At 45.4% G+C, this 12,446-nt stretch overlaps 1 protein-coding gene across 3 annotated transcripts in view; it reads left to right on the top strand.

Moving 5' to 3' along the window:
- The window catches only part of TMEM80 (transmembrane protein 80), a 72,755-nt gene that overhangs the window by 38,115 nt on the left and 22,194 nt on the right, over positions 1–12,446 (top strand). For 2 of the 3 annotated variants that reach the window (XM_029582222.1, XM_029582223.1), the window contains exons 3-4: positions 7,148–7,241; positions 11,475–11,567. In XM_029582222.1, coding sequence (XP_029438082.1) covers positions 7,148–7,241; positions 11,475–11,567 — 187 coding nt within the window. The remainder of the gene's footprint in view (positions 1–7,147; positions 7,242–11,474; positions 11,568–12,446) is intronic. The other variant, XM_029582221.1, reaches the window with a different exon arrangement.

The following is a 12,446-nucleotide window of genomic DNA, read 5'->3' as shown; positions in this document are numbered from 1 at the left end:
TATATGTTACAAGATAAAGAAATGTTGTTCAGCAGAATCTGAGTCCGCTACTGGAAATTTTATTACTCCATGTATTTGGTGGGGAGCAGTTTGGTGGTGATGTCTCTTGTTTATAATTGATGGAAACTTATGTGTGATATTTTGGCCTTGCTTGTATTCCAACTTTGTTAATAAATAAAAAATTAACAAAAAGGTCAAGCGGACCATGTATTTTCCATACCCTGTTCTTTTGTCCACCAGTGACGGAGGGTGTCTCATTGGTTTTGAGGAAGCTGCTCGGCTACCCTCTGCACCTGCTGCAGCAGATTTCATATGTACTGGCCCATAAAGAGCTGGTAGGAGGCTATATGGGCACTTAGCATAGCTCTCTGAAAAACTTTCCTTCCAAGAGAGTCCAGGGTCCTAGACTCCTTCCCTGAGGGCACCAAGAATGAATTATTTGCCTCTTGACTCTCTTGAGATCAATATAGGTGACCACAGATTGGTACGGTAGCTGCCTCTTTTCAAATCCGGGGGGAATCCTGGACAAGATACATCACAAATGCCTTCCTGTTAACAGAAGCCACAGAGAAGGGTTTCTCCCAAATCCTCATCAGTACTTGGAAGGATTTTGTGGACTGACACTGCCTCAGCCTTCTTAGGGGGCTCCATAAAGTGGAGAATTCCAGCATCCTGATTCTGGTTTCATCCTCTGTCAAAGTAAATGGCATGAGCTTCACCATTGTCCAAACAAATTCAGTGAAGGAGAGGTCCTCAAGAGAAGACCTTCCTTCTCTCTGAGGGAGGAGAGGGGTTGGAGGGAGAACCCGTTGATTCCTCCTCTTCAGAGGTATTTGACCTATAACCGTACTTCCATGAGAATTCATAGTCAAACTCTGATTGGTAGGCCAGTATTGACGACACCAGTGGTGCCTGACCCACAGACAAAGCCTCAGAGAGGGGTACACATGTCTGCTTTGGGCTGAATCTGAGGGAGCTCCAGCACCCCAGGAAAGCTTCCAAGGAGAGCACCATCGGAACAGCCGACTTTGATCCCAGTTCCCCTTTGGGAATCGGCATTGGCAATGGCACTGACACAGCAGGAGGGTCTCAAGCAGTGGCTCAACTTTGGCTTGTGCCAGTCCTGATGCCCTCAATACCAAAGCACCAAGGCTTCACAGAGCCTTGTCCAAGGTCTTCTAGATTTTTCTTGTCCAGCTCCTCCTTGAAGATAGCCATGCCAACACCAACTGGGAGACAGGAGGGGTGGCCTTGTCATCTTGGGAACTGAGAAGTGTATTGGTGGCAGACATCTGGACCCTTGTAGACTGGCGTGGTTCCCAGGCCAGTGGTGAGAATGAGCTCTCCTTGCCACAAGACCATTTTGAGGGGTTTATGGCCGCAACTAGACTGTCCCCACACCTGGCATTATGCATCTATGAAGACAGATGCCAGTGCTTCTGAGTCTTCTCTTGATGTTGGTGTCGGAGGCAGAAGCCTTTGCCTTTTTTGATCAGGAAGAGACAGGCTCTATTGATACTTGACATCAAGGCAACAGAGTGCTCCCCCAATGCCAATGCTTCCTCCTCAAACTAGCACAGCTCCAGGGTCCTTCAAATTCAATGCTTCTGATGCTGATGGATCAGACTGCTGGTACCCAAAGTGCTCCTCCATCAGTTTCAGTCGAGACAGTCATCCCTTTGAGGTCATGGTCACACACAGGCAACCCCTCTGGACATCATGCGATGCCCCCAGTCATGGAATAAATCTATAATGAGGACCAGTGATAGACATAACCCTAGCATACTGAGGATATTGCTGGAACCCGCTAGACTTGGTGGACTGAAAAGTAAGGGAGGCAAAGTTGAACTCTATGGTAGCACGGGAACTGACGCCTGTCGGGCACTGTCAATGTGCAGGCTCTGCACTGAGTCGGAAAGAAAACTTACTAAAATGACCAAAAACCATAACTAAGGAAACTACTGGCAGACAGAACAAAATAATGGGGGCTCACAACAAATGATTCTGCATCCCAAAAAGCCGAAAAAGCAGGCCTAGGAGCAGGAGAGTGAGGAACCATGACCAGTGGGCTCAGTGGAAACAAAGGGGCCCCTGCATGGATGCATAGTATGTTGGCATGCTAGGCACGCTCAGTAAGGCACTGTCAAAAATAGTAGAAAATTTGATATAAGAGTTTTGGGCCTGGCTCCATTGTATAATGTCACCTACTTGTGAAGCCCTCCATCCTGCTAATATTCCCTCTGCAGCTTGTGGGAGATCCTGATTACTTTAGCCTGCTTATTTCCTTCCCTGGATTACACTACTTTATTCTATCTCATATTGTTAGCAATTTGTTACTCTGTTCAGAAAAAGGCACGATATGGGCCTGATTTTAAAATATTTACATGAGTATATTGGTATACTCATGTAAATATGGTAGCAATTTTGAAAATTGCTACCATATATACCATTGAATTGTCTAAAGCAGTGGTTCTCAACCTTTTTTTGGCCGGGACACACCTGACAGATGGTTCTCACATGCGTGACACACTGAGCATGTGACCGTCACGGGGCTAAATGTAAACATGCACTCTGCATCCACAGGAATCCCCTCAACCCCCCCGCAATGAGTGCAGAGCAGATCTAGGGCATTACCCTGTACAACTCGCCATACAAAAAAAGATATTCTGGTTCTGATGACATCTCAGTAAAAGCAAAACAAACTCCCTTTACTACCAGGCACAATAGCCCTTCTTATGAAAAGACAGTAATTTACCACTAATGCATATCCTATTGAGAAAACACAACAAATAAGATTGATACAAAAGCCTACATGCTAGTAAAATATCTCACCTCTGTCACACACCCAGAACTGACCTTCACCAAGTACAGAAAGACCACACATTATAAATATGGAGACAGAAACTGGAATGGAAAACCAAAAAAGCCACTCTGCATGCAGTGCAAACCTAGAGAAATGGAAAGAGAAATATAGCACCTAACATAGTCCCAGGATCTGCAATAATGCACACAAACTAACCCGCACAAAGATACACCTGTATTATGGAACACACTCAACCAGTAACAACCCTATCTAAGGAATACAACTATTAAACCAGGCCCTAAACACTAATACATTTCCTATTGGGAAAACAGAATAAGCCAAGCTGCTATAGCGCCCCACACAGAAATAATTGTAAAGCTTTACTAAAAATGTTACAAACAGCTGCTGAACAGAATATCCAACAATTAAAAACTCATAAAAATTATTAAACATGTCCAAATATCAATAAAATATTTCAAAACAGCAGACATCGCATAATAATCAATAATTAAAATGGCAATCAAGAAAAATAAATTTAAAAAGCCACCTTTTCTTACCCTCTCCAGCAACTCTCCTACTCCTTTCCCTTCCAGGCCAATAGCACTCACAGGAAGCAGCAAGGGATGCTGAAGCTCTGTCCTCACAGTCCGCTTCCTTAGCGCCCACAACCAGTCACTCACACACATAACTCCATTAGACCCCACGAACAGTCTCGGTCTCTCTCACCTCCCTGACCAGTCTCTCTCTCAATCACACTCATGGTCTCTTATATACAAGCTCTCAATCACACACAAATGCTCTCACACCCACACCAGCTCTCACCCAGGCTTCCATTCACACCCACACACACCAGCTCTCACCCAAGCACCCATTCACACCCACACACACCACCTCTCACCCAAGCACCCATTCACACCCACACACACCAGCTCTCACCCAGGCTCTCATTCACACACAGACACCCCAGCTCTCACCCAGGCACTCATTCACACACAGACACCCCAGCTCTCACCCAGGCACTCATTCACACACAGACACCCCAGCTCTCACCCAGGCACTCATTCACACACAGACACACGAGCTCTCACCCAGGCACCCATTCACACCAGTTCTCACCCAGGCTTCCATTCACACCAGCTCTCAACCAGGCACCCATTCACACACAGACACACCAGCTCTCACCCAGGCACCCATTCACACACAGACACACCAGCTCTCACTCAGGCACCCATTCACACACAGAGACACCAGCTCTCACCCAGGCACCCATTCACACACAGACACACCAGTTCTCACCCAGGCACCCATTCACACCAGTTCTCACCCAGGCTCCCATTCACACCAGTTCTCACCCAGGCTTCCATTCACACCAGTTCTCAACCAGGCACTCATTCATACACAGACACACCAGCTCTCACCCAGGCACCCATTCACACACAGACACATCAGTTCTCACCCAGGCACCCATTCACACACAGACACATCAGTTCTCAACCAGGCACCCATTCACACACAGACACATCAGTTCTCAACCAGGCACCCATTCACACACAGACACACCAGCTCTCACCCAGGCACCCATTCACACACAGACACACCAGCTCTCACCCAGGCACCCATTCACACCCACACACACCACCTCTCACCCAGGCACCCATTCACACCCACACACACCACCTCTCACCCAGGCACCCATTCACACCAGCTTTCAGCCAGGCACTCATTCACACACAGACGCACCGGCTCTCACCCAGGCACTCATTCACACACACAGACGCACCCGCTCTCACCCAGGCACTCATTCACACACACAGTCGCACCCGCTCTCACCCAGGCACTCATTCACGCACACAGACGCACCCGCTCTCACCCAGGCACTCATTCACACACACAGTCGCACCCGCTCTCACCCAGGCACTCATCCACGCACAGACGCACCCGCTCTCACCCAGGCACTCACCCACGCACAGACGCACCCGCTCTCACCCAGGCACTCATCCACGCACACAGACGCACCCGCTCTCACCCAGGCACTCATCCACGCACACAGTCGCACCCGCTCTCACCCAGGCACTCATCCACGCACACAGTCGCACCCACTCTCACCCAGGCACTCATCCACGCACAGACGCACCCGCTCTCACCCAGGCACTCATTCACACACACAGACGCACCCGCTCTCACCCAGGCACTCATTCACACACACAGACGCACCCGCTCTCACCCAGGCACTCATTCACACACACAGACGCACCCGCTCTCACCCAGGCACTCATTCACACACACAGACGCACCCGCTCTCACCCAGGCACTCATTCACGCACAGACGCACCCGCTCTCACCCAGGCACTCATTCACACACACAGACGCACCCGCTCTCACCCAGGCACTCATTCACACACACAGACGCACCCGCTCTCACCCAGGCACTCATTCACACACACAGACGCACCCGCTCTCACCCAGGCACTCATCCACGCACAGACGCACCCGCTCTCACCCAGGCACTCATCCACGCACACAGTCGCACCCGCTCTCACCCAGGCACTCATCCACGCACAGACGCACCCGCTCTCACCAAAAACTTCTTCTTCCTTCGCTGCAGGGATGGGCTCCAGTTCCGCCGCGGCTTTACTCCGGCGGGCCTTCTTTTTCGCCACGGCGGGAATGGGCTCCCGTGGTGGCCTCGGTCGGGTTTCCTCTTCGCCGCCACAGGCTGTGGCGGCCTTGCTTTGGTCGGGGTCAGGTCTCCTCTTCGCCGCCATGGGAATGGGCTCCCATGGCGGCTTTGCTTCGTCGGGGGTTGGGTTTCTTCTTCATTGCGCGATCTTGCTTCGTCAGAGTTCAAAATTCCTCCCTGCCTGCCTCACCGGCCAATCAAAGGCTTCCTCCCTTCTTCCTACTACCACTGGTAGGGAGGAGGCTTCCGATTGGCCTGCGCGGGGGCAGGCAGAATAAAGGAGGCTTCCCATTGTGTAATGGGGGTAGGAAGAACGAAGGCTTCCAATTGGCCTGCGTGTGCTGGAAAAAGGCAAAAGGAAAGTAGAACGGGGTAGTGGGACACCGGGAGACGCGACACACCTGGCGGTGTTTGGCGACACACTTGTGTGTCGCGACACACCGGTTGAGAAGCGCTGGTCTAAAGGATTGGCTCATGTAAGTGTACTTTACATGTGTAAATGGCCTTTGAAAATTTGCATTTATATGTGTAAATCCTTTTGAAAATTCACCTGTATGTATGCAAATTGGCATTATTAATGAAAGAAGATGATATAAATGGGTTAAACTAGGTACTGAGACAAATGCAAACTCAAATAACTGCCTTGTCTATTAAAGTTACTCATTTGGAAGATAAAGATGCTGGGAATGCGGATTTTAAAACAGTTGTGGTTAGAGACAGAGAAATCTTGGCAAAAAGGATTGAGACACTTGAAAATAAAGCTAGGCAATTACATTTACGTATACTGAACTTCCCCAGAGTTATTGGGGGAGACTCCTTATACAACCTTGAAAAAATTTATGGAAGAATCCCTAGGATTTACTCAACAGGAAATGCCTTCTATTAACAAGTGTTATTTTATTCCTAAGTCAACAGTAACAACTACTAGCCAGAATTGGCAAGAAAATTTGACTGAAATAATTGAAAACTCTGCCATAGAAATATTAGAAATAGCAATGCTCCTAGTATCTTTTATTTCCTCATCAGATCTACAAAATGTAATGAAAAAGTATTTTAGGAATTTTCCTATTTCATATTTGAATGCGAATGTTAAGATCTACCCCGACCTGGCCGCATCTACACAAGCCAGACGTAAGGGTTTTTTAGCCCTTCGTCAGGGGGTTCTTGAATTGGGTTTTTCCCTATATGCTTAGATTTCCTTGTAAATGCGTGCTGAAGAGAGGGGGGGAAACTTTTATATTCTTTTCCACAGAACAGTTAAGAACTTTTATTGATGCTAGGAAACCAGTTACATCTACACCCAGTGCACATTGAAATTTATATTATTCGTTGTCCGTGCCGCTAATTTCCTTATGTTATAAACTTATTGAGTAGGATGTACTCTCACAAATTTCAGGAGCCCTAATAGAAATTATTGATTTATGGACATAAGAGTATAATATTTCCTAATAGCTTAGGGCATTTTTCCTTGGTTTTTCAATTTGTGGAATGTTTAACGCTGTTTTTCAAATTTGCAAAATGTTTAGTTTTTGTAAATGGAAAATGATAAAGAATTAAAAAAACAAACTAGGTACTGAGATATTTGAGAGGTTTACAGTTTCAGTATTGAGAATGTATATAGAAAGAAAGCACTCCTCATTATTCCTTAATGCTGCTTACATCAGCTGTCATCTGTTCCCTTGCAGATTCTCTTCTATTTCAATGGAGTTTATTATATATTTTATTTCTTAGCTACACTTCTAATGATTATTTACAAAAGTAAGTTAATTTTCTTCTCATTACAAATTATACTGCAGAGGTAGTACTCGGAGGTCCTGGGAAAAAGGGAATCCTGTCCATCACTAAATAGTGGCAGCTATCTGCTGATTTCTGTGCATGTGTACTAGTCATTTCCAAGCTAAAGGGTAAGTGATCATTCCATTAGCTGAGTGGCATGGATGCTTCAATGCCAGGCTGAAGGAGCATGCAGGAAGTGGGGGAGGGGTTAAAGAGGTAAAAGTATTGTCTGCTATGAATGAAGGCTTCTGGCTATTCAGTTTAAGACTCTCTATACCCAACTCCCTACCATAAATGGCAGAGAATAGTATTAAAACAGGTTCCTCTTGGGCTGAAAGCCTGGGGTTCAGAATGGGCAATTACTGGCCTATAATAGTATGTTTAGAGCTATTCAGTGTTGCAGACATCCAGCAATCAGGTGCCATTGAGGACCATTAAAATTGCTTCGCCCATCAAAGTACATCAGGAAGTGGCCACATGAGTACCAAGACAGGGACAGAATTTCAGTGGTCAATAAAGACTGATTTGGCTACCAAATGACCACCAAGCTTAAGAGAAATGTTTGTCACTCTGGGCCCAGTATTCAGAAGCATATCACAAACTAGACACAGAACTCTCTAATTCATCCATATTTGTTCTGATATCATAGAAGTGCTAGGATTGCCACCTCAGTTTGCCTAGAATGGGATGAATAGTTGAAAAAGGGGATGTAAATACTTCAAGAAGCCCCATTTCCCTGTACGTACCCATATCAGCCCAGACTCCTGGGTTTTGCCTCCCTGCCATCAGATGGAGACAGAGAAAGTTTCACTGACACTGTACATAACCCAGTGTGCCACCTGCAGTCCCTCAGTATTGACTTGTACCCAAGCCAAGATGATGGCAACAACCATAAACTTCTAAGCAAACTCCCTCTCCTCCAATGAGTCGGAAGTAGGTGAAGTTGCCCAAAAAGACAATGGAAAACTTGTTTCCCAAATTTAACATAAGTGATCAGCACTGAAAACCTCCAACAACTCTGCACTATATACAAAGCAACAGTACAAGAGGTGGACTTGGGCTCTGGACTGATCTGTGGTACTACAGGAACAAAAATTAGCAGATAAGAACCAATTTTCCTTTCCCTGTACGTACCCTGATCAATCCAGGCTCCTGGGATGTACCTAAATCCTCCTTAACTCAAGTGGGACCTGGAGAGTTCTGCTCGTAGAACACACCAAAGCTCATGGAAGCCGTAGCCCCAACATTCAAGAGATATTTTCCGTAGGAAAATAATCAGCAGAAGACCAGGGGTCACGATTTGAGGCTCCAGGGAGGAAGATTCAGAACCAAGGTCAGGAAGTATTTCTTCACGGAGAGGGTGGTGGATGCCTGGAATGCCCTTCCGGAGGAAGTGGTGAAGACCAGAACTGTGAAAGACTTCAAAGGGGCGTGGGATAAACACTGCGGATCCATAAAGTCAAGAGGCCGCCAATGAAGAGTGGGTGACTCGCCAGAATGATGGCTATTGACACAATACCCTTACTAAATAAACATACACATGCTTACTGTGACTCCTACATCGCTCTAAGCTTCAACAGCAAGAGGTAATGGAAAAAAGGATTTGCACTCATAAAGAGGGGAGTAGCTGGCTTGTTACGGCGGTTACTACCCCAAACCAAATATGCCTGATACTTCACTTTCAATGCATATACAGCATAGCTCTCTGCTTCAATGACAGGGGAGAAGAATAACTGATACTTCACACATCCAGCAGACCTCTCTGCTACAACGGCAAAGGAGAAGAAAAAGGGTTCGCACTCAAAACGCGGGGAGTAGCTGGCTTGTTACGGCGGTTACTACCCCTAACCAAATGTGCCTGATACTTCACTTTCCATGCATATCCAGCATGGTTCTCTCCTGCATCGGCATGGGAGAAAGACTGATACATCACGCATTTCCAGCATAGCTCTCTGCTTCAAGGGCAGGGGGAAAAAAAAACAAAAAAAAAAACCTGATGCTTCACACATATCCTGCATAGCTTCAACGACAGGGGTGAAGAAAAAAAAGGATTCGCAATCACAAAGCGAGGAGTAGCTGGCTTGTTACGGCGGTTACTACCCCAACCAAATGTGCCTGATACTTCACTTTCAATGCATATCCAGCATGGCTCTCTGCTTCTACAGCAGGGGAGAAGAAAAAAAAAAAAAAAAAAAAAACCAACAAGAGCTGTACAACATAGTCTAGGTAAAACAAATAAGCATGGGTGTAGCTTGCTTATCGCGGCGGTTACTGCCCCTACTACCCCTAACTAATCAAGCTAGATATTTCACTTGCATGCAGCTCCATCACTGCTCTCTACATTAATGGTGGGGGTGGAAGGGGAAATAGAACAAGGAGCTAAGAGTAACAGATAAGAATGAGAGAAAAAAATGTGTGAGGCTTGCTGGGCAGACTGGATGGGCCATTCGGTCTTCTTCTGCCGTCCATTTCTATGTTTCTATACTGCTTAGCAAAAGTGTGCAACGACTTCCCAGTATCCACCCTGCAAACTTCATGTGCAGACACCTGTCGTGACTCAGCCCAGGAGTTGCCTGAGAATGCATCGAGTGCACCCCTAAAACCCCCAGCATCGGGCGTCCTTTAGAATGTAAGTCGACTTGATCACTTCCTTCAGCCACTGCACCATTGTAGCTTTAGACACTTTACTTCCCTTCTTTGTACCACTCCAGAGTACAAAGAGGTCATCTAATCTACAAAGAGGTGATCCAATCTACAGAAATCAGAAGTGACATTTAGATACCTAAATAATGCGCGCATCCCATCTAAGCTCCCCAGAGTGAGGCATAGAGGAATCCACTGTCTAACTAAGATGGAACGCTGAGTCTATCTCAAGCAGAAAAGAAGGCACTATGTTCCTGTAGTATCACAGATAAGTCCAGAGACCTGAGTCCACCTCTCGTACTGTTGCTTTGTATATAGTGCAGAGTTGTTGGAGGTTTTCAGTGCTGATCATTTATGTTAAATTTGGGAAACAAGTTTTCCATTGTCTTTTTGGGCAACTTCACCTATTTCTGGCTCATTGGGGGAGAGGGAGTTTGCCTAGAAGTTTGCATCGAAATTTATGGTTGTTACCATCATCTTGGCTTGGGTACAAGTCAATACTGAGGGACTGCAGGTGGCACACTGGGTTATGTACAGTGTCAGTGAAACTTTCTCTGTCTCCATCTGATGGCAGGGAGGCAAAACCCAGGAGTCTGGGCTGATCCGTGGTACTACAGGAACGAAAATGCAAAGTTTAAGAAGAGGAGTCTAACGAGGAGTTGATTTGTTCACTGCAATCTCTGCTAACTGCATTGTACAAATCAACTCCTTTCCATCACTTATAAAGACTAAAATTCTTTAGTGATTCAATTTTACAATGAATACCTCTGAATGTGTCTGTAACACCCCCCCCCCCCCCCAACTCACCTCCTGAAAACCCACCCTGATTCAAAGTGCCCTTCTACAGTGGTACCTATATAATAGATATCAGACTGACTCTATACAGAGGTGCTCTCTATTCTCTCTCCTCTCCCCCCCCCCACCCCCCCCCAATGTTCAGGACTCCTGAACATGGGGGAGGGGGGGAGAGAGAGACAAGTAGCAAAGTTAACGCATGCAACATAAGCGGGTTGTCTTTGCAAAATTTGTGGTTACAACGCGTCAGTCTTGGCCTGCCTTTTCCGCCTCCTTATTCTGATGGCGCAAACAGGTGTGTAGGCGCATTCTTCCCGGCTTCTTAAAATTTGCATTGCTTACCGCGCGGGCCCACATACACACATATGTGGCCATTTTTGCACGAGCAACACCTTTAAAATCTACCTCTTATTTTGTGATCGTAGAAGATCTCAGAAGCTAAGCAACATTGAAACTGTCCAAGAGACAGCTCAGATCCTGCTAAAAGAATAAGATAAATATCTAATAAGCTAATGCAAATTCTTTAGTTTAATTGTACTAGTCAGGTAGTTTGCCCAGTGACTGGAGTGACAGGATTCCATATCTTCTGGCTCTCACAATTTTCCCAAGAACTCTCCTAGGAAGGAGAACAGTAGTTCTTCTCACAGCCTATGGGGAAGTTGAGGATTATTACATCATTGTCCAGGCCAAAATATGTTGAAACCATGTATGGGATTCTAGAATGTCTATAAAGCTGAATATTCATAATACATTTTATGTATGTTTTTGATGTTCCAGGTCAGGTTTTCAGTTACCCTGATGGTAATCTCGCTTTGGATCTAGTATTGCTCTTCATTATGGCGATTCTGGAAGCTGTGCGATTGTATCTGGGTGAGTTAAGCTTGGATATTCTCTCAGAAAATCATGTTTTCAGTTTATACTCATATAATTACACATCAAGTACGTAACCTAGGCCTCATCCTAGACAATACACTATTTATAAAGCCTCAATTAATAATATTGTTAAGAACTTATTTTTCAAACTACACATGGTCAAAAATTTGAAACTGTTATTAGTACCTCAAGACTTCCTTTCAGTTCTTCAAGCACTAATTCCGTCTGGTGTGGATTACTGTAATGCCCTTCTCATGGGCCTCCCAGTGAATCTGTTTAGGTCAATGCAAATTGTTCAGAACTCAGCAACATGCGTGTGCACAGGAACAAAAATATGAAAGCATAGTAAGCTTAAACTATCATCTCTACATTGGCTCCCAATACAGTTTAGAATTCAATATAAGCTAATCACACTTGTTCAAAACTTACTCCAAAATAATTCCATTCCATGGCTCTATTCTACCCTCCAAATTTACAGACCCAATCGAGTTCTCCGTTCTGAGAATAAAAGTCTTCTAGAAGTTCCCTCCATCAGACTTGCCCAATTAGATAGCTGCACCCAAATTATGGAATTCTCTCCCCAAACAATTCTGATTGATATCATGCAAAAGAACTTCTGTTCAAAGTTGCTTTTGAAAATGTAGGCGCATAAGAGAGAATTCTTCCTAGACAACAGGCTTTTATTTATTTTGTCATTGTGTTATTAATTATAGTTTATATCACCATGTTATGTTTATTATGCCAAATATTTTGTGTATGTTCTCCTGTAACCTGCTACAAGCTTTGGAAGTAGCAGGCTAGAAATTGATTTTAAATAAAATAAATAATATTTAGGAGCAGTTGTCTGTTCTTGATAGTTTCTCATTTCTATACCTC

The sequence above is a fragment of the Rhinatrema bivittatum genome, chromosome 17, assembly GCF_901001135.1.
Source record: "Rhinatrema bivittatum chromosome 17, aRhiBiv1.1, whole genome shotgun sequence".
NCBI lineage: Eukaryota > Metazoa > Chordata > Amphibia > Gymnophiona > Rhinatrematidae > Rhinatrema > Rhinatrema bivittatum.
This window is presented reverse-complemented; position numbering and strand designations above follow the sequence as displayed.